A 27,320-nucleotide genomic window follows, 5' to 3' on the forward strand; every position below is an offset into this window, starting at 1 on the left:
TATAACATGAATAAATTAGGTTGTTCATGTACACATTTCCTAAAACTTGTAATATATATATATATATATACATGGATAGAAACGTTTAGTTTGTTTATATCACGCTTCCGCCTTAATTGTGACTAGTTAAATGGTTAACTAAATATAAAATATCCATAGAATACCCAACAGTTGTTAGATAAGGGTTTCATTCGTCCCAGTTCCTTGGGGAGCACCGGTATTATTCGTAAAGAAGAAAGATGGAAGTTTTAGAATGTGCATCGATTACCGAGAATTAAATAAAGTTACCATCAAGAACCGATACCCTCTTCCACGAATAGATGACTTGTTTGACCAACTCCAAGGGGCAAACTACTTCTCGAAAATTAACCTTCGATCCGGTTACCATCAAGTTAAAATCCAAGAGGACGACGTATCTAAAACGGCGTTCCGAACTCGTTATGGCCACTACGAATTCTTGGTTATGCCGTTCGGATTGACTAATGCTCCCGCAGTTTTCATGGACCTTATGAACCGAGTTTGTAAACCGTACCTCGACAAATTCGTTATCGTGTTTATTGATGACATTTTGATATATTCGAAAACCAAGGAGGAACACGAGCAGCAATTGCGAACTATCTTGGAGCTGTTGAAGCAGGAAAGGTTGTATGCCAAGCTGTCAAAATGTGAATTTTGGCTACAAGAAGTACAATTTCTAGGTCACGTTGTTAATTGACACGATATCCATGTAGACCCGAGCAAGATTGAAGCCATCAAAAACTGGCAAGCCCCAAAATCACCAAAAGAGATCCGCCAATTTTTGGGTTTAGCTGGGTATTATCGGCGTTTTATTGCTAATTTTTCCAGCATAGCCCAACCTTTAACTCTTTTGACTCAAAAAGATCGTGCTTACGTTTGGGGAGAAGAACAAGAAGCGGCTTTTCAATTGCTGAAACAGAAACTATGCCAAGCCCCGATACTGAGTCTTCCAGAGGGAACTGATGATCTGGTAGTTTATTGTGATGCGTGCCGGAAAGGTTTAGGGTGCGTACTTATGCAAAGAAACAAAGTCATAGCATACGCTTCTCGACAATTAAAGGTGCACGAGAAGAATTATACCACCCATGATTTGGAATTAGGCGCGGTTATTTTTGCACTCAAGATCTGGAGGCACTATTTGTATGGAACCAAGTGTACAGTATACATCGACCACAAAAGCCTACAACATATTTTCGACCAGAAAGAACTAAATATGAGGCAGAGAAGATGGATAGAATTGTTGAATGATTACGACTGTGAGATTCGATACCACCCGGGCAAGGCTAATATAGTGGCAGATGCTTTGAGTAGAAAGGACAGAATCAAACCACTACGGGTCCGAGCACTTGGAATGATCGTCCAAACCAGCCTCGCCGAGCAAATTCGTATTGCTCAAAACGAAGCTCTGAAAGGAGATCACTTGGAAAATGAAAACTTGCATGGAACCAAACAGAACTTTGAAGAAAGAACTGACGAAATTCTATACTACAAAAACCGAGTTTGGATTCCCACTTTCAGTAATCTGCGTGACCTGATCATGGACAAAGCCCATAAGTCCAAATACTCCATTCACCCAGGAACAGATAAGATGTACAAGGACTTGAAGGAGTATTATTGGTGGCCCGGTATGAAGAAGGATATAGCCACGTACGTCAGTAAATGTTTAACGTGTGCGAGAGTTAAGGCTGAATATAAAAAACCTTCGGGAATGTTGCACCAACTGGAAATACCACAATGGAAATGGGAACAGATTACCATGAATTTTGTAACACATCTCCCAAAAACTTCCCGAGGAAACGATGCAATATGGGTGATAGTTGACCGACTAACCAAATCCGCACACTTCCTTCCAATCCGAACCACTTATATAACCGAAAAACCTGCTCACATCTACATCAATGAAATCGTATCCCGACACGGCGTACCCGTTTCAATTATTTCTGATCGCGATAGCCATTTCACCTCTTGTTTTTGGCAAGCCGTACAAGAAGCTTTGGGAACCCGAATTGACCTAAGTACCGCCTACCACCCCCAAACTGACGGTCAATCTGAACGAACCATTCAAACCTTAGAAGATCTGCTTCGCGCTTGTGTACTAGACTATGGTGGAAATTGGGATCAACATCTTCCACTAGTTGAATTCTCATACAATAACAGCTATCACAGTAGCATTCAAGCGGCACCGTATGAAGCGCTGTACGGACGGAAATGTAGATCACCCTTGTGTTGGACTGAGGTTGGAGATACCCAAATTACACGATCTTACTTGATTCAAGAAACCACCGACAAAATCCGTAAAATCACAAGCAAATTGAAAATCGCCCGAGATCGACAGAAAAGCTACGCTGATGTTCGTAGAAAGTCGTTATCCTTTGAAATAAGCGACAAAGTTTTTCTGAAAGTATCCCCGTGGAAAGGCGTCATTCGATTCGGAAAAACCGGTAAACTAGCCCCGCGATACATTGGGCCATATGAGGTCATTTCTAAGATAGGTCCGGTAGCTTACCGACTGAAACTTCCTGTGGAGTTGAGTTCTATTCACGATGTCTTTCATGTTTCGAACCTGAAAAAGTGTCTTACTGACGAAACCGAAATCGTGCCATTAAAAGACTTAAACATAAATGAAAAACTGAATTTCGTTGAAGAACCGGTGGAAATATTAGAGGGAAAAATAAAACAATTAAGACACAACAAAATCTCTCTAGTAAAAGTTCGGTGGAATTCACAAAGGGGACCCGAATTTACGTGGGAGCGGAAATCTGAATTCAAAAAGAAATACCCGCACCTGTTTCCAAACAAAGACAAAGTTGAATAATAGAATTTCGGGGACGAAATTTTCTAACGGGGGGAGAACGTGACATTTGAGCCAAAACAAGGTACACCTCAGTACGTATTTACCGATTAAGCAAATAAACGCCTGTTGCGTAACAAACGAACGATCAACCGAACGGGTCGGATTATGACCCAGATATCTCGGGGGGCCATTTATAAGTGATATACGATCTATACAAGCTAAAATATTAGAAATATGGTCTTAGTTTGATAGCAAACAAGTTAAACGAAAACATGCTCGTTTAACCACCCGCTATAGATTTAAACGTGAAAGATAGTTACAAACCAAGCATTGTATCATCCGTTAAGCCGAAAAAGACTTACCAAACACTTATTTGAAATGTTTTAAGCGATCCGTGAAAATATTTTTGATTTTTACAAACATATAGTATGTTTTTATAATTTTACACAAAAGTAGCCGAAAAACACTCGTTTTCGCGTTGTTTAACGCACCCGATAAGCCAAAAACCGAACCCGAACTAAATTTGGACCGGGCTTTTTGTATTTGGGCTTGAGAAATCAGAAACTTGGGCCAAAATGGGCCCAAGGTGGGCCTATGATGGTCCGATCGCAATCAGCAACCCCCCCTTGTTTTTCTTTCACATTTAAACTAGATTCAAGCCATTTTTAACATCATTTCTTGGAAAACTCTGGACACCACTTCTGTTTCAGCCAGAAAACTTCCAAAACCCTAAGGTAAGAGCTTAAATAAGTAGCTTTTACACTTGTTTAAACTTGTTTAATACTATAAAAACATGTCTGGGTTACTAAAAATCATTTCTAACCGTGTAAAAATCCTAAAAATGGTCCATAAACATGTTTTGATCATACACATGGTAAGGAACCTGTTTTGATAATAGTTTTGGCCATAAACACGGATTAAAGGGTTGAAACGACGTTTTTACGGTTCAAAAGTTCGTTTTGGTGCACTAGCCGAAACCCTAACTTAAGGGCTGTTATGTTGATAAAATATTGCTTGGTTTGTGATATAGGACTTGTACTAGCTTGCTTAGAAGCACAAGAACCTGAAAACTTGATTAAAAGGTCGGAAACGAGCCAAACCCGCTAAGGTAATGCCGAAACACTCGCTTACGGGCTATTTAGGTTAAGGTTGTGATGTGCATATTTTTAGGACTTGAAATTTTTCAGGGACATCAGGGACCATGTCAATGAGTCCCTGTTTAAATTTGGTAATTTTTCGACCATTCGAGAATATTTGGCGAATTTATTACCGAATTGGGACGTTTATTTGGGAAAAATAGCTAAAATACTTCAAAAATTATGAAATTTTTCTAGGAACTCAGATTTGATGTATTTTGGTCACATATAAATTTTGGGATCAATAACTGCACTCTCTTGTGGTTGAACAACATCCCATAGGTCTTGATCATACAAGATCGCTTCCACTACAATCGCCCATGTGATGTAATTAGTTCCATTCAGTTTTGGAACCTGTAGCGATATCCCCCCACTCGCTTTGGGTTGGATTACCGGTCTTTCTTCGTCACCGGCTATTGACGATGTACCCCCTTGCTCCACTTCGTTTGAACAAATACAAACCAATCAGTCTAAACAACTTTTCAGAACCGAACCAACTTGTTCGTAAATTGCCTAACTCGACTTTTAAAGTTTTGGTTAAACCAAACTTGTTAAACCTATAAAAAGAAATTTTACCAACTTATTTTTTCTTTAAAATTCTCTGTGAACACCAAAAATAAACCACCCTCTTGATTTACTTCCTTTTCTTAGAAATCCCTTTTTTCTCAAATTCCTTGTAGCACCAAAAGAATAAACCGACTCTTGTTTAAAATAACTTTCGGGTTAATTCAACAAGCTTTTGACTTTTCTTTTGTCTTTTAACCACAGTATCACACAACCAATCCTGATGCAAGAATGAGGATATTCACCTGGTTGTTTGATTCTAATTAAGTGACGGCTCCCGGATCGACAGAACACTTCTGTTCTTCTTTTCACCACCGCCGAACAAAGCAACGTACTTGTTGCGCTGCCGTAACAGGAACCACGCCGCTACTCTGACGTATAAGTATGAACCCAACTTGGTTCAGATATTCGCCGATTCGGAAACCCAAGCCTCCGATCACGGTACCGTTGATCCGCTCACCGTCGATCAAAGTTAACTCGATTATCGATTTCTTGAACTTGGCTTTGATACCAATTCAAGTCCCAGATCGATAATCAAACACCAAAGTAAACGACTAACTCTCGTTTATAATAATCAGAAATTATAACTCTAAAAACGGATTACAACTTTCAAACCCTAACTCGGTTTGACTCTTGATGAACCCTAACTTGGTTGCACCAACTTCTCTTATTCTAATGTCTAACCATAACTCGGCTTATATAGACTAACCAAACTTGCTAGCCAAGACATTACCAATATATAAAACCATAACTCTTGGGCTAGGCTTTACACATGGGCCAAACAACAATTGAGCCAACAACCAGTTCACGTATCCAAGAAATATTAGCCACTGCTATCTCGCGAATGCTGTTAAATTGGAAAAAGAGGCAAGTTCACAATTTTATACATGGTGAAGATATGAAACAACTGGATCTTCAATAAAGCAAAAACTAAACTTGACAAATATTTGGATGGCATGACATCAAGCTACAAGTTTTCTCGTGGATGATCAACAAATTAAGCTAAACTGAGCATTATATACATATGTTGATCAATGGTGTATTTCCCATATCAACCAGATGTCAAAATCCGTAAAAATTAGAGGGAATGGTATTGGTGGCAATGTATTAGTTAACTTTCAAGCTCGAGCTTGGAAATGAAGGCTCGTCATCCCAACTCGAGCTCCGATTAATGTGGCAATGTGACAGAGACATTTCACATAAAAACATATGATACAATGTACATGCATGTATTAATGCGTATATACTCATCAGAACTTAGAATATGAAGATGAGTTGACCAATTTTACTTTTTGAAGGTCATAAAGTCATCCCAAGATTCATGATTAGTCGGTCTTAACTTTGACCACTTTGTAGTACATATTTTCAAAGTAAATTTCTTTTAACTTTATGTTATTTTATTATATCCAACTGCTATTAATTTTCAATTTAAAGCTCCTTTGTCCTTTGTCAGTCCAACATATCCTCTTTAATTTAGCATATTTTTTCTTCTAGAAAGAACAAAATATTTTAAATTATTATGACTTTACTAAGTCCCAGGAAAGAAAATAGTCAAGTGGGGTCAAACTGTTGTTACACTACTTAAAATCCAACTCACGGGTCTTATGTTTGATTCCGTGCTTAAAAAATTAATCTTATTTGTTAAACTCAGGATGTCTCAGGTCTAGAAAGAATACAAAGACACGATAAATTTTGCCGAGTAAAATATAACACAATTTTAAATAATATAACACAATGTCAAGGAATAATAATAAATTAAAACACACAATGATCTAAACAAAAATTTTAAAATCTACAAGCTAGAAATCGAAACCTAAAATCTAATATTGTAGAGTTTGATGAGACGGCTCCAATACAAGTTTGAGTTCATTAAAGTCCTTTTGATACCATTCCTACGAATTTCTAGTTTTAGAAGACTATGCTACGTATTTGAACCCAACTCAGTGTGTATATATAAGATTGTCTGGTTTGTTAAATCTAAAACCAATCTTTAATTAACTAGAAAGAACTATATGTATATTTAAGACACTTATAAACGGCTATTTGACATGATGCGCTAATAACAAACAAAAAAAGGCATTAGTATATAACAATGCATACATTCGTGTATGGTGTATATATATGCAACCATGCATGCATATATGCTATTTCAAAAACACTGAATTATTGAAATCCACATGCATTTTAATCTATTTAATTAGCCAAATGATCACATTTCTATATGTATAATTGCATATGTGTGAGTTTTTTCAAAGCCCTTTTGATACCATTTCTATGAATTTCTACTTTTAGAAGACTATATTATGTATTTGAACCCAACTCGTGTGAATGCCGTTACAATATGATATTTTTAGAAAACAAAAAATATTCGTTAGTTTCCTTTGACAAACAAACACATACACAATTATACATATAGAAATGTGATTATTTGAGATATAAGAACTTGAAAACTTTACTTAACAATATATATTTAGAAAAAAATTCATATGTATTATAAGTATACAACTATCAAAAAAATAAAATTTGATCAGCTTTTAAGATAGGTGTAACAAACGATTACATTACAACGTGAATAGTAAATATGTACATATATGTATACACACAGAGAGTGTGTTTAAGGAAGAGAGTTTCATTTAGCTAGTTAAGCTAAGAGATAAGTAAAGAAGCAGCTGGCATGGCTATATATTTATATTCAATGTTTGCTTCACGCAATCTTATTTGGGTGTCATTTGCTTCTTCATTTCGTGCCTTTAAAGTCTTCATCTTTCTCATAAAACACACCTATCAAACCCTAAACTCTCTCTTTCTCTCCACATACACACAAACCCTAATAAACATTCAAATTACAAAACAAACCCACAAACGCATTGTCAAATGAGTTCAAACCCTAGCACTAGTGCTGGAACTGGTGGGCCATGTGGGGCTTGCAAGTTCTTGAGAAGAAAGTGTGTGGTCGGATGCATATTCGCCCCGTATTTCGATTCGGATCAAGGCGCGGCTCGTTTCGCAGCCGTGCACAAGGTGTTTGGAGCAAGTAATGTGTCTAAGCTCTTGTTACATGTTCCCGTGAACAAGCGGCTCGATGCGGTGGTGACCATATGTTATGAAGCTCAAGCCAGGATTCGAGACCCGGTCTATGGTTGTGTTGGTCATCTCTTTGCACTTCAACAACAGGTTTAATTATATATATATGTCTCCTAACAACAAATTTAGTTATTTATGTGTCATGAAGATTAAATGAAAGTTGCTTGCTCAAGTTTATAAATCAAAATCATGATAAAAATATCTAAATATATTATCTTACTTATATGAAGTAAAGGAAAAAATGTTAGCTATAACTTATCTCATAGAAACACAACCTTATTTGTTTCTTAATTTCTAGTTTTACAAGTTAGTTGTATTTAATGAATTTTAGGGTGTTATATATACTAAGCCAATCATATGTAATTTAATCAAAACTAGAACAACTAGATTTTAAAGAAAATCACACATCAAAAGAATAATACTTTAATTAGTCATTCTATAAATTATCATAAGGCGTATTTTTTTCAGAACCAATTGTATTTCACATTAGTAAAAGATGTAACATTAAAAAACAAATAACTATTTATTCATCCCATTTGTTGATTAATGACGACCCACTATTTTGAAGGCTTAAAGCAAAGGAAAAAAACTGGGGGCCTTACCGAGAATTAGAGAGATAAGATTACAGAATTTATAAATTAAGTGATTGTCGTGTTTCATATATTAAATTAAAAAAAATCAATTTTGTTTTGAAAAGGGAATTTGATTTATATAATACAAATAAAAGGAATATATAATAAGGAAAAATTAGAAACACGTTTAATAAACCATGACCAAAGAAAAATTTAAAAAAACTTGCATCCTCATAGAATCGATTCCTGGCTTGAAAATGAAATTTTTTAGAAGGCAGGAGCCTTGTACCTTAGTCACTGAAACAACAACTAGTATTTGTGTTTTCTCGTTAAACAATTTTAATATGTTTTTTTTTGGTATATATAAATTTTTTTAAACTTTATAACTGGGGGCTTTATTTTATCAAGGGTATAAAGCCCTAGCTTCACCCGACATCACTATAGGGCCGGCCCTGATAGCGAATGTGTATTAGTCAACTTATACAATAAATAGTATGAGATATAATAAGATTCTTACGCTTATGAACTTATTTTGATTCGGTTTTGAAATAAATTAACCTTCTCATATATATGTGTGTGAGCCTGAGAGAGAGGAAATGAGCTAGAATATTGGGGAAAACATGAACATATGTAAAGAAGGGTGATCATGTTGCTAAAGTTAATGAAAAAGGTGAGTGTTTTAGTGTTGGAATTACTTGTAAATTAATCATGCTTAATATATATGTAGATATTAGTATTTGTGATACGGAAAGGACAAAAGTAAGATATATTAGTTATTTAATTTGATTAAACAATAGATGGTTTGGTTGAGACATATATATGTGACAACTATATAGCGGGGACTACAATGTTTCCTTTGAAGCCTAATTTGTTTTTCGGTTTTTGGGGAAATGGTCGCTCTTTTTTCTCCACATCATGTGCCTTTAAAGATTACAATTTACTATTTTAAGTATATATGTATTACTAGATTTTATCCCTCGTATTACGATGATTGTTTTATATTATTTGTTTTTAATATTTATATATGTATATTTGGATTTTAATTTTATTTATTGTAAGAAATTTAATAATTAATATACTTGAGGTTTGATGATAAAATGGTTTCACAAATAAATGATATGTTATAATCCGGTTTAAAAGCTATCTGAGTTTAGTGATACCCATTACCCGTTTATTTTCTTTATTATAAAATTATTTCTTAATTATAAATAATATCTTTTTTTTAAATAAAATAGGATATTAATTTTTAGTATATTCCCATTTTATAAGATTTTCATATCAAATATTTGATGAGATTATTTTTTTAATATAATGAGATGTTATAACCCGTTTAAGAGCTATCTGGGTTTGGCGAGACCTTTACCCGTGAATTCGGGTCAAATGCGTGAGAAGCCTTCATTTAAAAATAAAGCAATTTAATGGCTTGAGAGAATGGTTGTTTTACATTTTTCGTTTTTTAATATTTATTTTTTGGATTTTAATTTTCTTTATTGTAAGAAAGTTAATAATATACTTAGGGTTTGATGATGAAAGTGTTTCATGAATAAATGATATGTTATAACCCGTTTAAAAGCTATCTGGATTTTCTGACCCATGACCCGCTTATGTTTTTTACTATAAAATTGTTTATTAATTATAAATAATATATTTTTCTTTATAAATTGGATATTAAATTTTAGTATATCCCTATTTTATAGGATTTTCATATCAAATAACTGGTAAGATTCATTTTTAATTTAATGAGATGTTATAACCCGTTTAAGAGCTATCTGGTTTTGGTAAGATCCATGCCCATGAATTTGGGTTAAATCAATAAGAGGCCTCCATTTAAAAATCAAGAAATTTGGTGGCTTCCATAAAAGGGGGGAGCGACCATATCGCGACACGTAGGATTTTAGTGTTTTCGTTTATATATATTATAGATTTTATATATTATATCTTCTTTTTAATAACTATTAGTTGGTCTAGAGCATCTCCGATGTATCTAGCTAGTTTCAAATGCTTACAAATAAGTATGACGTCCGATATCACATGCCTTATATTTTCATTTATTCTTTAAAAGTCTTTTGTGTGAAAAAAATAAAATATATATAGATGATTAAAATCAGTGGCGGATTCATGAATTTTTTTTCAGGTGATGCAGTACTTTTATATGCTTCAATTTCATAGAATCGGGTGTAAAAAATTCCGGGTCGGTTCGAGGTTCGGGTCGGTATGATGGTTCGGGCAAAGTAAAAGTAACAAACTAACAAATTAAAACTAAAATTTAACAAATAGCTTAACAATTAACAACATCAAGAACAATTAAATATTTAACAATGAATCTAAACTTGCATTATAGTGGGAGAATTCTAGGAATAGTAGCAAGGGTGAGTACGAGGAAGGAAGAAAGACGGCCATTTAAAAAAAATTACAAAATATTCAGTTGCTGCATGGAATTGAACCTGTGACCTTCCATTCACAAAACAAACAACTTACCAGCTAGTCTAGGGCTTGTAGTGCAAATAGAGTGGTTCCTATAATATTTCTATATACCGATACATTATTATTTCGAAACTCGGGTGGTTCCGGGGAACCACCCATTTACACTCTAAATCTGCCCCTGATTAAAATAGTTGTTATATGAGAGCGTTCCAGTGTTCACCACCATCCAACTATTTGCGTTTGAAAATTCGTATGCCTTCATACAAACGCTCGAACAAAAGGGTATCCAGCCATCCAAGTATCACCTATAAATGCTATCATTAGAGATGCTCTTATGTAGGCATGCATATATAGTTGATTATATATGTGTGTATATACAACTTGTGAACTTACACGTGTTTAAGTAAAGCGTACAAAATAAAATATCTAGCAAGTTAGTTTGTTAGTTTTTTATGTACATAATCTATGCACGCATATTTTATACAAAATTTGTTATTTATAGGAAAATTGGTTTTAAATAATCTCAACTATTGACTGTTGGTAAAGAACACTGGTATATGACTAACGGAATGTTAACTCAATTAGTTAACTGGTCTGATGCTTACGTGCACGTCTAGTTGTCAAAAAACTTTACGGTTGATTTTAACTTGTTTTACTCCATACGCTAGCAATGTTCTAAATGAGTGAAACTTTTTATAAACATTTGAGTTCGAGTTTGTTAAGTTGAGTTTAGTTTTCAAGTAAAGGTTTGAGCTCATGCATGAAAAACGAGCACATAAATATTATAATACAGGTTAAAAGTTTATAAGGATTTTTATTGAGGTTTTGAAACTTATGTAATAAGTATGTATTGATATAAAAGTAAGTCTTTACAAGATGTTGCTACTTTTAGATTTTATGGTCAAATTTGCTTCACCTTTGTATATATTTCAAATGTTTCATTTGAAATGTTTGGTTATTGATATAATTATATTTTGTGGACATGGTTGAAATCATATACTTTGTTATAATGTATAAAGTGTAAATAATAACCAAATGAGTATTATCCAAAGGATGTGCAAACTTTAAATTTAATGGAAAAAATGTTGTGAAATGTGATGGGTGAAGAGTACAATCAACAAACAGAGAATCTAGAATGTGGCTTCTAGCCATTAATTTCGAATTGCTTCCAAGGAACAATTACCCCATTTTGTATCTCTATACTTTTTTAATTTAGGATTCTTTTTTTTTTCTTTTTTTTTTGTATCAATTAATTTAAAATGGTTCATTATTTTATAACTCTTGTCCATTTTGAAATAATATCATGAAGTTTAATTAGTAATTAAAAAAATAATTTATACACTTTTAAAAGTTGGCTACTATTTTATAAACTTTTCCTTTTAAAATAATATCAAATACCATTTGTATGGGATCGTCCTTTTAATTCTGTTGGCCTTGTGCCATAATCATAAAATACGTTCTTTAGATATGAAAAAATTAAAAGTATAAAAAAACCAGTTCGTTAATATTATAATACTATTATAATCATAGGTGTTTAAAAAGTTTAAAATTTTCAAAGATGATACATTTGCACACAACTATACACTTAAAATAATATTTTCACAATATAAAGACTTGCTAGGAACTTTATAAGCTTTTGATAGTAGTTTTCACGTACGTTTGATGTTCCAATATTAAGAAAATCTTGTATTTAAGCAGGTGGCGAATTTACAAGCTGAGCTCTCTTATCTCCAAGCCCATCTAGCAACCCTGGAAGCTCCGACACCTCCCCTGCCAACTCAACCACAAGCTCCACTTGCCGAATTTTCCATCGCTAACCTCCCGATCACATCATGTTTTCCAAGCAACTATGATTTATCAGTATTTTTTGATCCAGTGATGCAATCTTCTACGTGTCCCATGCAACCAATAGCACGGCAAATGGATCCGCCACTACAAGGTGCTAGCAATGTTGACGATCTTCATGAAGTGGCTAGGGAACTTGCGTAAAGGCGTGACACTGAGTCTTCGGAAGCTTTAACCTCACCATCACATAGCTAGCAACGAGTTTGACTTTTTATCTTGACTTAATCTGTTAACCACAAATGATCCAGGAGTTTGACCTTTTACATGTTTCCTTTTTAAGCTAAAATTGTGATTTTACAAGTTTTATCTTTTATAAATAAAATATAACATGATTTAATCTATTTATAAAAATAATAGATAATAAATATTGCCACATGTACATGGCACAAAGCTGATAGTATTACTTTATGTGGTTTAAAAAATGAAATACTCTTTTATGTAATCTAAAGGATTTAATGCTTCCTTTTATGGTAAGAATTCAATTCAACCTAAATTTAAATTTAATCGTTAGCCATGATTGCTGAGTATTTAAATAGTTTTATCTTTTGCAAGATTAGAGTTCCTAGCTTCATTGTACATGTGAACCAAAGCTGTCAAAGCCTCTATTTTCGTAGCTTGTAGAGCGTTTTCAGCATCTTGTAGTCGACTTTGTTCAGCATAATCGTGGATTATCTTCTTATAGTCATGAACATTGGGTTCAAACTTTTCTACCATAAGTTCAAATTCGACCACACGTAACAAAGTTTTCAGAGTGATGTATCAAAATAGATATAAGACACTCACTTGCTCAAATGTAGACTCTAGAGATATACAGTAGAAACTCTATAAAATAATACACATGGGACCACCAAAATTTATTAATTAAAAGAGTTATTAATTAATCGATAAATTAATAATTATTAATTTATATATTAATTAATATTTTATTAATTTATAGTAGAATGTTCTGACTCACCCAGAAGAAAATGTAGTTGCACAGTTGTTGACTGATGAAAAAATTATTGAAAGCATTATTGGAATTAATAAAGATGATATCGATGAAGAAGATGATGAAAGTTCTACAATGGAGCCCCCTTCGCGAAACGAAGCTATTAAAGCGGCAATCACATTGAACAATTTCTTGTTGAGCTATGAGAAAACAACACCATAAGTTCTTACCATACTAAGGAAAATTAGAGACGAGATTCAAGGGGAAATTGATTTCAACAAAAAACAGAAGACAATTGAGTCATTTTTCAAGAAACCTTCATAAATCATTCATGTAATATGCTATATATAAGGAATTATTAATTTATATTTTATATGGGGTCTAAAGAAATTATCAAAAATGTATTATCTTATAATTTTAGTGAATTATTAATTTAGCACCCTATCCCCGAGTCGGGACCGGCAAAAAATATTATCTTAGAGAGTTTATTAAATAATCGAGTATTAATTTATCGAGTTTCTACTGTAGTTTATTCAAAGCTATAGACTATCGTGGAAATATTTGGTACTTTATGTTTTAAAGTTTTGAATTTGCTTTATAAGCATTGCATTTGTCTTTCAATATAATGTTTCCGTTTTAATATGACTTGCAACTATAAATTATCTTGCCGTCTTAAAAAACATCATATCAAGATCGAGTAAAAATAAACTGTTTTAAAAATAATTAATTTGGTTCGCATCAGAACATGTTAGATTATAATATGTTCGGGCTGAAACAAATCATTTTAGTAAAAGACTTTGATTATCTAGTGTTGTATAACATCACAAAAAACATTTGATATTAGGCGTGTAGCATTTCTTCTAAAATATCTATTGCAATGATTGATAGCACACAAATGAATCACGTGTATAGAATTTATGTAATGGTATGCTTTTGAATTTATCTTTTGCATGTTTGTCAAAATTAGGTAAATTCTCGTTAGCATGAGTGGTGAAGCTTAAACGAGTTCGTCGCGGTGGGGGTAGGGGAACTCAAAATGTATTAAAAAAAATTCATAAACGTGGGCGGCCGGGCTCAAATTTTAAGTCGAAAACGGGTAAATTTACACTAATATAAAAATTTTCGGACGAAAACAGGTAAATTTACACAACTGCGAAAAAAACAGGTGGGGCCCAGGCCACCCCGGGCCCTAACTAAACTTCACCCCTAGTTAGCATTTGTGGCCCGGGCCCTAACTATACTTCACCCCTAGTTAGCATTTATTTATTTTTCTCTTAAATCAATCTGGTGAGCATTATGACACTTCGACATATGAAGCTAACAACGAACTTTTAGGGGTGCAAACGAGCTGAGCTGTTCGGCGTTCATTAGCTACTCGAGATCGGATTGACACAAAGCTCGAAACAAGTCGATCCAATCCCGAGGGCCGAGCCTCATAAATCTCGTTTAGCTATGTACAAGAATATCGATTAGGCTCGTGGAGTCTTAATGAGGCTTATGTATTTTTAAATTTTAATTATTTTGGACTTCTATGCATTAATTTCACACTGCACAACCTAGCTTTGGCTCGTTTCTCGTTTAACGTTTTTCTCAAATTAACTCGAGCCAAGTTGATTGATCTCAAGCTTCAATTACTATATATCAGCCAAGCTCGAGCCCAAAAGCTCAGGCTCAGCTCGGCTCATCCCATAACTTCTGTATTTCTTATTCTTATAAACAAACAGATTATAACAAAAACACCTTTGTTATTATTCTTATAAACAAACAACAGATTATAACAAGCACTCGCCCGCGAGCAAATCCGCAACGATAAACAAATCCAAAAGGTTTTAAAACCATAAACAACTCAATGGCACCCAAGCAAATGGACACCAGAAGTCACAAAACAAAACATGTTCTTCCCAAGTCTCACCAAAACACATTACACCACTAACAACGACTAACACCACCACTAAATCTACAATACCAAAGAAACATACCATATAACCTTACTGCCTTGATTCTTTGCTCTCCAAGTACTTCTTAAGCACATCCATAACCGACCTGAAATCCGCCTTCACATTAACCGGCGGGTTCGCCAACTTGCATGCCATTTCCGGGATCGCCTTCGAGTGATAGTCAATTTTCGACTGAGTAAACTTCAACCCGTGCGCAGTACTAACCACAACCGTCCTATCCGTAGGCTTTATCACACCGCTGTTTCTAAGCTTAACCAACGTGGTCAACGCCACACCAGTATGCGGACAAATAAACATCCCGGTCGCATCCGCTTGAGCCATCGCATCCATCAACTCCTCCTCGGTAGCCTCCTCCACAATCCCATCAGAATTCTTCAATGCATACACCGCCCGATCGATCGAAACCGGGTCGCCAATCTGTATAGCCGACGCAAAAGTCGTCTTCGCCTTAACCGGACTAAAATCCGACCACCCGGATTTAAAATGCAAGTAAAGCGGATTCGCATTCGCAGCCTGAGCGCACACAAGCCTTGGGATCCGATCGACCAACCCCAACTCTTTGCACATATGAAACCCTTTATAAAACGCGTAAATATTCCCCAAATTACCCCCAGGAACAATAACCCAATCCGGCACCTCCCAATCAAACTGCTGCAAGATTTCAATCGCCGCCGTCTTTTGCCCCTCTAACCGCAAACTATTCAACGAATTCGCTAAATAAATCGGTAACTCCGACGTAACCTCCCTAACCAACTGCATACACCCGTCGAAATCCGTATCAAGACTCAACACAAACGCCCTGTTCGCAATCGGCTGAACCAACTGCGCCATCGAAATCTTATTCGTGGGTAAAAAAACAATACTTGGAATACCCGCAGACGCGCAGTAAGCCGATGACGCAGCCGACGTGTCCCCCGTCGACGCGCACCCCACCCCAACAACCGGGCGGTTCATTTTCCGCAACCGATTCACCTGACTAACCAACACAGTCATACCCAAATCCTTAAAACTACCCGTATGACTAATCCCACAATGCTTAACCCACAAATCATTCATACCCAAATGCTGTTTCCCAAACCTCTCAGCCCAAAACATATTCGAATTACCTTCGAAAGCCGACACGATATCGTCCGAATCGATCTCGGGCAAGACCCATTCTTTTTTGGACCAGACGCCCGACCCGTAAGGCCACGTGGTCTTGCCGATGCGTGAATCGAATAAAGACTTCCAGTAGCTTCCATCGAAGGCTTTTAAGGCGTCGATGTCGTGCTGGACGTCGAGTAGGCCGCCGGAGCGTGAGCGGTAGACGATCTCGTCAAGGGAGTATGATTCGGTGGAGGTGGGGTCGTTGAAGGGGACGTATTTGGCGGAGAAGGTGGAGTGTTGGTCGGGCGAGTGGCGGCGGATGGTTTCGTCGGCGGTGTTTGGAGGTGGGTTTGTCGGAGGAGATGGATTTGGGGGTTACGGTGGATCTAGGGTTAGGGTTTAAAAACAAAACAATATAAAAAGTGAGGTGGACCAATGGGGTAGCGTCGGTCAGTAAAACTCGGGCGTTGATAAAACTCGAGTATTGTCGATCCTGAGCTTTGATGTGATGAGTCTACACAAATTTGGTCGGTCTCCGTCACGTTCGTTACAGTAGTGGAACTAAAACAAAAACAAAAATTGGCATTCTTTTTCATTAAGTTCGATGCGGTACCAAAAGTAAAACAAAGCACGGTGATTCTACGTAAATTCGATCGGTTTTACTTAGCAACACCCGGCCCACACCAAAGTTAATATTGATAGAAAACATTAAAACATACATATACCTAAACACAGGTGATGCACTTGAAAAAAAAAATTAACCAAAATTATAAGTAACACACTTGGAAAAAATAACCAAAAACATATATGTAACAATATGGTAGAAGCATTTACCGCAGTCAACCCAACCATCTAACAACACCAATATAAATGTTTAAAGACAAAACCATTGTTACATATACAAAATTAAAAATAAAATATTTATGTCACAAAATTTCTCAATTATATAACATATGATTATTGGGCTTTTCTTTAATTGAAACGCTTTGGCCCAATACATATTTTTCCTTTTTTAAATTCACATGGTCCGTCAAAGTATCAAACAAATGAAATAAGAATTATTCAAAATAGACGATTCACTTCTACATGGCCGTCTATGAAAACTACTAAAACATTTTGGATAAAGGCAAAAAAATTTTGAGGCCTTAGTTAAAAGGATTTTTGTTGGGTTTACACAATTAAAGTTTTAAATTAGTTTAGTTGGTTATAATTTTGGTTGTGTAAAAAAATATTGTTTACAAAAATAGACTTATATGAGTTGAGTAATTAGATTTTAAGCATTAAAATACATATATTTTTTTTTTTCATAAAAATACATAAGTATTTAAAAAAATAAAAATATTCAAGCCTAGCGAAGTGCCGGATCGGTGTCGGTCTACCACCCTGCCCTCCTTGAGAACCGGCCTTGCAGTCATAGTATCATAAGACTATGTGTACCGGTTTTAACTAATTGTTAAATTAAATTGTCGTCTAGGCGCGATGTAGGCAAAATTGAATTTATTAAAACCATCTTTTAAATCAAGTTTGTTGGTTTTAACTAATCGCATTTATTACCCAGCCATTTTTTGGAATGATTTTCTTGTGTTTTTAGGCCATCACATTCCCCAGATTGGAGCGCCCAGTTGTCCCAGTCTAGGCAGAAAATATTATCTTAAGCGAGCCCATGCTGGTAGTGACGGATCCAGAAGTTTTAGTCAATGAGGTACTGGGTGCCAAAAATGGTCAACCTATAGCAGGTCAAGTCAAAAAGGGTCAAACTAAAATGGGTAAAACCAAATAGGCCATGTCAAAAAAAGTACAAATAAACCACGTGTAGAAACGCAAGCAAAAAATTTAATCAAAACATAATTATATATGTATATATATTAAAATTAACGAAAATGTTTCCATCGTTATCATAGCACAAAGCTATTACTATACCAATATAAAAAAATACAAAGTTAAATAGTGTAGAACTATAAAAACGAAATGATATTTTGAATATCTCATGTTTGGTCTAATTTTCATAATGGTCAAATCAATCTTAAGAATTTATCACTATACTAATAACCAATAATTAATGAGGTGGTTAGATATTTAAATAATGGGAAAATCTCATAGAATAGTAACCTGCTTTTAAAAGCGTTCCAATCAGGTCACTAATGCATATTTTCCTCAAATCGGATCACTAGATCTTCAAATCAAGTCTCACCGATTTTTGTGTACGTCAAGAAAGAAATGGATGATAGGATGTGGGTGTCGGAATTTGCAATATATGTCGGTGTACTATACGATTCCGGCAATAACGAAATTAACCTAGATGAATCTGAATTGATATTAAGTCCTGTTATTAAAGCCTGTTGTTCCGGTGATGTTAAGATCGCCGAGCCGGCGGTGGATTGTATACAGAAGTTGATTGCGTTTGGTTGCTTACGCGGCGAATCGGATCCGTCTGGTGGACCGGATTCGAAGCTGTTAGGGAAGGTGATTGAGGCTGTGTGTAGGTGTAGTGAGTTAGGTGATGAGGGAGTGGAGTTGCTGGTGTTGAAGACGATTTTGTCGGCGGTGACGTCGATTCAGTTGCGGATTCATGGTGATAGTTTGTTGGAGATTGTGAGGACTTGTTATGATGTGTTTTTGACTAGTAAGAATGTGGTGAACCAGACGACGGCGAAGGCGTCGTTGATTCAGATGCTGGTGATTGTGTTTAGGAGGATGGAGGCGGATTCGTCGACCGTGCCGGTGCAGCCGATTGTGGTGGCGGAGTTGATGGATCCGCCGGAGAAGGGTGGGGATGAGGACGGGCCGATGGCGGTGTTTGTGCAAGGGTTTATTAGTAAGGTTATGCAGGAGATTGATGGGGTTTTGAATCAGGGGACTCCGGTGGGAGCGAATGGTGGGGCGCATAATGGAGCGTTTGAGACGAAGACATCGACTACGGAGTCGACGAATCCTGCGGATTTGTTGGATTCGACTGATAAGGATATTTTGGATGCCAAGTATTGGGAGATGAGTATGTATAAGACGGCTTTGGAGGGGCGGAAAGGGGAGTTGGCGGATGGGGAGACAGAGAAGGATGATGATTCAGATGTGCAGATTGGGAATAAGTTGAGAAGAGATGCGTTTTTGGTGTTTAGAGCTTTGTGTAAGCTGTCAATGAAGACTCCTCCAAAAGAGGCATTATCAGATCCGCAGTTGATGAGAGGAAAGATTGTTGCTTTGGAGCTGCTCAAGATATTGTTGGAGAATGCTGGGGCTATATTTAGAACTAGTGAAAGGTACTTACTACTTACACATGTTTTTCTGTTTCTTTATTTGTTAATAATAACTTGGATTTAGCCTAGTTAAGTTATGCCAGTTAGATTGCTCTTTGGGAACTTGTAGTTTATGATTTAATGCTTTGCATCGGCTTATTGAATAGAAAGCAATGAATATGATTTAAAGCATTCACTTGTTATAATTCCATACCAAGGCCGACTAGTTATCCTCTTTATGATATGACGTTTTGTTGAAGACGTCATTCACCATACATTCGATGTTAACAAATTAAAGAATAATTTAGGGCTCTACCGCTGTAGGCATTTAATTTATGAACCCACTCTATGCTAGAAGTTAGAACACAGTAATTCACGGTAGAAGACTTTCTTGTTAACATAACGTGTGTATAAATATTTTGAATGGAAGCCAAATATATGAATTGATAAACATGATGGATACAAGGAAACTGTTATGTCAGTAATCTTCAATGTGCTGTAGCCCTGTTATTAATGATTTTCTATAATGAGCCAGTATGAATGAAGGAGGTGAATGTATGCTAGTAGCCTGGTAGGTCGCTCGACTGAGTAGCTCTTCCAAACGCTTTTTAGAACATTGTGAAATATACATGCATTCAGTTTCTGTTCTTGGTGGTCATGGCTTTAGAATTACTCATTGTAGTTTTGATAAAAAGCTTATTTTGTTTACTTAGAATTACTATTTTCTTTGTCCACTAGCAATTTGTTTAAATTAGTGAGAGGATAACACTTTCCACTTTTTCCAGCTTTCCTTATGGCAACATGAATCAGTAGATCATAAGCTTCTACACAAGTACTTAAACCTTTTGATATAAGCATAGAGAAACTGAATGTGGAGTACCACAGAATCGGTTGCTATTGGAGTGTTACTGTGCTGTAATTATGATTGCTAAAGTAGTACCTGCTTCTGTTCAAACCTGTTAAAACTCAAATTTTATTTCGTGTTAAACCAATGTCCTGAACGGTTACAAGTTACTAGTGCATGATTGGCTGAAAAAGTCATCCTATAAATCTTACCTAATGAAAACTTGGTTATTTATCGTGTTAAAAACTGTTACCTTTTGTTATGGTTCAACTTCAAATTGTTTGCACTTACATATTACTTTTTTTTTTGTTGGAACAGATTCTTGGGTGCCATTAGGCAGTACCTATGCCTTTCTTTGTTGAAGAACAGTGCCTCAACCCTTGTGATTGTATTTCAGCTCTCCTGTTCCATATTCTTCAGCTTAGTTTCAAGATTCAGAGCTGGATTAAAAGCAGAAATTGGAGTGTTCTTTCCAATGATTGTTCTTAGGGTTCTAGAAAATGTTGCCCAACCTAATTTCCAGCAGAAGATTATAGTACTGCGGTTTTTTGAAAGGCTGTGTGTTGATTCACAGATCTTGGTAGATATATTCATCAACTATGATTGTGATGTCAATTCTTCCAACATATTTGAGAGGTATATACTTTTATTCATGTTACCTTTGTAATTAATAGGATTGTATTAAATATGGCAAGTTATTAATTTCCACAGGACGGTAAATGGACTTCTTAAAACGGCTCAAGGTGTCCAACCAGGTGTTACAACTACTCTTTTGCCACCTCAAGATGCAGCCTTGAAACATGAAGCAATGAAGTGCTTGATTGCTATTTTAAAATCAATGGGTGACTGGATGAACAAACAATTGCACATTCCCGATCCTTATTCAGAAAAGAAATTTGAAGTTATTGAAAACAATCCTGAAACTGGAGATACTCCCATGGAAAACGGGAATGCAAATGCAGATGAGAATGAGCCTTCTGATGGATTAGATTCTCATTCGGAAGCTTCTAGTGAAGTTTCAGATGCTTCAACAATCGAGCAACGTCGGGCTTACAAGCTTGAACTTCAGGTTAATATTTTCAGTTTTGTTTTTTTATAATGTTCTATCTGGATTTTTCTCAGATATCTAAAGACAGATTAATTGCAGGAAGGCATATCTCTTTTTAATAGGAAGCCCAAGAAGGGTATTGAATTCTTGAACAAAGTGAATAAAGTGGGGAATTCGCCTGAAGAAATAGCAGATTTTTTAAAGAATGCTTCTGGTTTGAACAAAACTTTGATTGGGGATTACCTTGGGGAAAGAGAAGATCTATCACTGAAAGTGATGCATGCATACGTTGACTCGTTTAACTTTGAAGGTATGGATTTCGATGAGGCAATCAGATCTTTTCCGAGGGGATTTAGATTGCCTGGTGAGGCACAAAAGATTGATCGAATTATGGAAAAATTCGCTGAACGTTACTGTAAATGCAACCCAAAAACATTTATTAGTGCTGACACTGCCTATGTTCTTGCTTACTCTGTTATACTGCTCAATACTGATGCTCATAATCCCATGGTTAAAAATAAGGTAAAAGTTAATTGATACTTAAAATTATAGTATTAATGACCTTATAGTGTTGCTAATACTGTACATATGTATACATTTGCAGATGTCCGCTGATGATTTTATAAGAAATAACCGTGGCATAGATGATGGAAAAGATTTGCCTGCAGAGTACCTGAAATCATTATATGAACGAATATCTAAAAACGAAATTAAAATGAAGGAAGATGATTTAGCTCTTAAACAGAAGCAATCTGTAAGTTCAAACAGGATTTTGGGTTTAGACAGCATACTGAATATTGTGGTGCGCAAGAGAGGTGATGACAATACAAGTGATGATCTTATGCAACACATGCAAGAACAGTTCAAAGAGAAAGCACAAAAATCTGAGTAAGACGAAACATTTATTTATTAAGAACAAATATCTTAAATTGTAAACCTTCATATGATTTTTACATATATTTTTATTTTGTAGGTCGGTTTTCTATGCTGCAACGGATGTCTTTATACTTAGATTCATGGTAGAGGTATGCTGGGCTCCTATGCTGGCAGCCTTTACCGTTCCTTTTGACCAAAGTGAGGATGATATTGTAATTTCATAATGTCTAGAAGGGTTCCGGTATGCAATACATGTTACATCAGCAATGTCCATGAAGACTCATCGAGATGCTTTCGTGACATCACTTGCAAAGTTTACTAGTCTCCATTCACCAGCAGATATTAAACAAAAGAATATAGAGGCCATCAAGGTTTGTGCCATTTTTGACATCATAAAAAATTTTAATGGTCATAAATTTCTTATTAACATTTTTATTGCTTCGCAGGCAATGGTTTCAGTTGCATATGAAGATGGGAACTACTTACAGGAAGCATGGGAACACATTTTCACATGTGTGTCTCGATTTGAGCATTTGCATTTGTTGGGAGAGGGGGCCCCACCAGATGCCACTTTCTTTTCTGTTAATCAGAATGAATCCAACAAATCACAGTCAAAGTCAAACATCCTTCCTGTACTTAAGAAAAAGGAAGCTGGTAGGATTCACCAGGTGGCAGCAGCTATGAGACGAGGTTCATATGATAGTGCTGGCATTGGCGGTAATGTTACTGCTGGTATTACACCAGAACAAGTCAACAATTTGGTCAACAACTTAAGCTTGCTGGAACAAGTTGGAGAAATGAACCGTATATTCACAAGAAGTCAGAAATTAAACAGTGAAGCTATAGTTGACTTTGTGAAAGCACTTTGCAAAGTGTCTATGGAGGAGCTACGTTCTCCATCTGATCCCAGAGTATTCAGCCTCACAAAAATAGTGGAGATTGCGTATGAATCTTATTCCTTGCCACATCAGCTCTGTCATGTCAGCAGTGCGTTTGAATCTTATTGTATGTAACATGTCTTTGTTTTTTCTTTTTTACTCAGCCACTACAACATGAACCGGATCAGGCTCGTGTAGACAAGCATCTGGAACGTGCTTTCCAACTTTTTCGTGACTATAGGATGTTCTGAGAATTTGTCAATTGCAATTTTTGCAATGGACTCGTTAAGGCAACTATCCATGAAGTTTTTGGAAAGAGAAGAGTTGTCTAATTACAATTTCCAGAATGATTTTATGAAGCCATTTGTGATTGTCATGCGCAAGAGTAGTGCTGTGGAAATTAGAGAACTAATAATCCTATGCGTCTCTCAGATGGTTTTATCACGTGTCAATCATGTCAAGTCTGGCTGGAAAAGCATGTTCATGGTATTACATTATTACAGTATAAAAGCTCGTCTTCTTGGTTCTTGTGCAATTTTGTTTTATTTCTGATCATGGTAACATTATCAGGTGTTCACAGCAGCAGCTTCTGATGATCATAGAAGCATTGTACTTCTCGCGTTTGAGATAATTGAGAAAATAATTCGAGATTATTTTCCATACATTACCGAGACGGAAACCACAACTTTTACTGATTGCGTAAACTGTCTAATCGCGTTTACCAATAACAGATCTGACAAAGATATAAGTATCAGTGCTATCAATTTCTTGCGTTTCTGTGCTGCAAAACTTGCTGAAGGAGATCTAGGTTTCTCTTCAGTGTCCCTTTCGCCACATCAGCAAGGGAAGGACGGGAGTGATGAGTTGGTAGATAAGGAAGATCATTTATACTTCTGGTTTCCATTATTGGCCGGTGAGAAGAATAATTAACATCATTTGATGCTGAGGTGGCATCTTATTGACCTATTTTAAAAATTGCTTTTTTTTTCTCAGGTTTGTCTGAACTTGGCTTTGACCCGAGGCCCGAGATTAGAGAAAGTGCCCTTCAAGTACTTTTTGATACATTAAGGAACCATGGTCGTCACTTTTCTCTACCATTATGGGAAAGAGTGTTTGACTCTGTCCTCTTTCCTATCTTTGACTATGTTCGGCACGCGTCTGACTCTTCTAATGCTGACGTGGACGAGCTCGATCAAGACTCTTGGCTGTATGAGACGTGTACTCTGGCCCTCCAATTGGTTATGGATCTGTTTGTTAACTTTTATGAAACCGTTAACCCGCTTTTGGAGAAGGTTTTGTCATTATTAGTAAGTTTTATTAAACGACCGCATCAAAGCCTTGCTGGTATTGGTATTGCTGCATTTGTTCGTTTGATGAGTAGTGCTGGCGAGTTCTTCACGGATGATAAATGGCTTGAAGTGGTTTTGTCACTTAAGGAAGCAGCTAATGCAACACTTTCAGATTTCTCAATTATTCTTAATGAAGATATTATCAACTTGAAGTATGAAGATGTTTCATTAGCACAAACCGATGGTGACAGTTTGGAGAACGTGCAGAAGAGTCGTTTATATGGCGCCATTTCTGATGCCAAATGTCATGCTGCAGTTCAACTTTTGTTGATCCAGGTATATATATACTATATAGTTATATGCTTATTAAACATTTCTTGTTACAATCATATATTTGTTTAAATAATCATCTTTTTAAATCTGTCAGGCGATAACAGACATCTACAACGCGTATAGACATCTGCTATCAGCAAAGAACACCATGGTTTTATTTGATGCAGTGCACACAGTGGCAGACCATGCTCATAAAATAAACACCGACGCCACATTACGCGCCAAATTACTAGACTTTCAACCGATGACACAAATGCAAGATCCACCACTATTACGCCTTGAAAACGAATCATACCAAATCTGCCTAACATTTGTACAAAATCTTGCAATCGATAAGCCTCCATTTTATGACGAATCAAAGGTGGAGTCGTCTCTCGTTTCTCTTTGCCAAGAAGTTTTAAAATCCTACATTGAACTAGCACTTCCTGCAAATATGAACGAGTCATCGTCTGAGGTCCACCCCCGGTGGTTGATACCGTTGGGGTCTGGTAAAAAGGGAGAACTGGCGGCTCGTGCTCCTGTTATTGTTGTAACCCTACAGGCTATATCTGGTTTGAGTGAGTCTTCATTCGAGAAGCATCTGGCTAGCTATTTCCCTTTGCTTTCAAGCTTGATTAGGTGTGAACACGGGTCCAGCGATGTTCAAGTGGCTCTTAGTGAAATGCTTAGTTCTTCAGTGGGACCCGTTCTGCTCCGGTCATGTTGATAGGGTAAAGTATGTTTATGTTTTAAGTTTTAAGTTGTGTTATAATATCGTTATTCTCTAGTTTAGAGATCAATAGGTTGGGTAAGGAGTTTTGTTGTATCTTGGTCATGAATTTTCATATGATGTAATAAGTATTGCGTATTTTTTGGTTTTGATATAGAAATTACAGTCTTCTTTATAACATGGTAGTTAATCCGACTTTGCCAATCAAAGGCTCGCACCCTTTGTGCCTCTCAATCTTTCTGGTGTTGGGTTCTTAGAGACGATGGCTCGTTTCATTGTTGAGTCACCTGAGTGTTTATCCTATGTCCTTCTCCAATGTACAATCCGCTGCCCTTTCTTGTTTCCTCATTGAGTGTTATAGGCTAAATGTGTCTCTTATGTTGCATTCTGGAATGTGTAATCTTGCTAGCTATCAACGGTAATCTTCATCCTTTCAAACGACCTTAACCAAGACATCCTAACTTGCCTGCCCGAGGATTCGAGTTATCGATAAAAAAAGACAAGTGATTAGATTCTTGGTATGCCTGATGATAAGAGATAAGAAATATGTCTTGCTTGTCATACTCCTTTAAGTTCAAATATACAAAAAAAAAAAAAAATGTTATATTCCTCTCTAAAATCAATAAAATATTATTTTAAAAAGACAACAGAACTATTATTTCATAAATAAATTAGCCATACTAACCTATTTTGGTACCCAAGCTATGCCCCTAATACCCTTAAATGGTTAAATATTAAGTGGTGAGAAGATCTTAGTTGATATTGATATAAAAAGATTGAAACTTGAAAGGGTAAAAGTTTTATCAACTCTTTAAAAGCCAAATAACATAATTTTAAATTTTAGTACTTGATCTTTTCTCAGTTATACCATAAAATCAGCAATTTTATATTTTAGTTATTATAATTATTTTAAAGATATATTGGTTTTCATTAATCACAACTATCATCTATTGGTTGCTGATGGTCCCAACTAACGAATTGGCTTCTAACGGTCACATCTTTTAACATATTTGTTTTCAACGGTACGCGACTAACAGAATCCCCAACGCCATTACTTGCACGTCGCTGGAAAGACGCATTTGGCCGGAAAAGTCACATTTTTTTTAACGGAAAACATACCTGAACACCAGCACCACCAACTAACTCACCACCAACCAACCACCACCACCACCACTTGAATCCGACGATGGTTCTAGGGTTCTAACGACCTCAATAATTGGAGCTTTTACTAGAAAAAGGTTCTTAAATGTCCGATTTAAGGTTACAAAGATGCTTGGGAAGAAAATGTTGAGTTTTTCTACAAAAAAAAACGTTTTTCTGGCTACCTGCAACTAACGACGTTAACGTTCTATTAGTCACGTACCTCTAGAAACAAATATGATAAAAGATAGGATCGTTATCAGCCAATTTGTTAGTTAGGAACCAAAAAATGATAGTTGAGAATAATAAAAGCCTATACACCTTATTATTATTATTTTAAATGACAATTAAAAGGCAAAAGAACCAAACAAAAACAAAAGTATCCAATTAGGATTTAACGGGTATTTGCACCACCCACCCACCCACCAACCCAACCCGACCCACTCACAATCAAATCCTAAAACACCTCCAAATAATTAGGGTTTAACTCGTTACAATCCTCCTTCAACCATCACACACACACACACACACACACAGAGTCATCAAATCCAATTCACCAAA

At 36.0% G+C, this 27,320-nt stretch overlaps 2 protein-coding genes and 1 pseudogene across 3 annotated transcripts; 2 read left to right on the forward strand and 1 right to left on the reverse strand.

The window, feature by feature from the left end:
- The first annotated feature begins 7,351 nt into the window (after positions 1 to 7,351).
- On the forward strand, positions 7,352 to 12,581 carry LOC143565040 (LOB domain-containing protein 30-like). Its single transcript, XM_077052142.1, has 2 exons — positions 7,352 to 7,686; positions 12,291 to 12,581. The coding sequence occupies exons 1-2, from the start codon at positions 7,387 to 7,389 to the stop codon at positions 12,579 to 12,581; spliced, it is 591 nt and encodes a 196-aa protein (XP_076908257.1). The 5' UTR covers positions 7,352 to 7,386.
- A 2,764-nt stretch (positions 12,582 to 15,345) lies between these two features.
- LOC143565067 (threonine synthase, chloroplastic-like) lies at positions 15,346 to 16,784 on the reverse strand (the record flags this gene model as incomplete). The annotated part of the gene is made up of 1 exon (XM_077052161.1): positions 15,346 to 16,784. A coding segment is annotated over one exon (1,431 nt), but the record flags the coding sequence as incomplete, so codon positions are not given.
- Positions 16,785 to 18,626: 1,842 nt separating this feature from the next.
- Positions 18,627 to 25,791, forward strand: LOC143565068 (brefeldin A-inhibited guanine nucleotide-exchange protein 2-like; annotated as a pseudogene). The gene is made up of 11 exons (XR_013140989.1): positions 18,627 to 19,666; positions 20,805 to 21,122; positions 21,198 to 21,555; positions 21,634 to 22,056; positions 22,139 to 22,422; positions 22,508 to 22,781; positions 22,857 to 23,353; positions 23,453 to 23,774; positions 23,859 to 24,201; positions 24,282 to 24,913; positions 25,005 to 25,791. The product of XR_013140989.1 is annotated as a brefeldin A-inhibited guanine nucleotide-exchange protein 2-like (transcript).
- Positions 25,792 to 27,320: the final 1,529 nt, after the last annotated feature.

Source organism: Bidens hawaiensis, unplaced genomic scaffold, assembly GCF_021521415.1.
Source record: "Bidens hawaiensis isolate Kalapana, Puna unplaced genomic scaffold, B.hawaiensis_p1.1 tig00022253_1, whole genome shotgun sequence".
In the NCBI taxonomy this organism is placed as follows: domain Eukaryota; kingdom Viridiplantae; phylum Streptophyta; class Magnoliopsida; order Asterales; family Asteraceae; genus Bidens; species Bidens hawaiensis.

Coding starts and splice junctions, on each gene's coding strand:
- LOC143565040 (XM_077052142.1), top strand. CDS start 7,387: ATGAGTTCAAACCCTAGCACTAGTGCTGGAACTGGTGGGCCATGTGGG. Junction 7,687..12,290: donor TCTTTGCACTTCAACAACAG/GTTTAATTATAT, acceptor GTATTTAAGCAG/GTGGCGAATTTACAAGCTGA.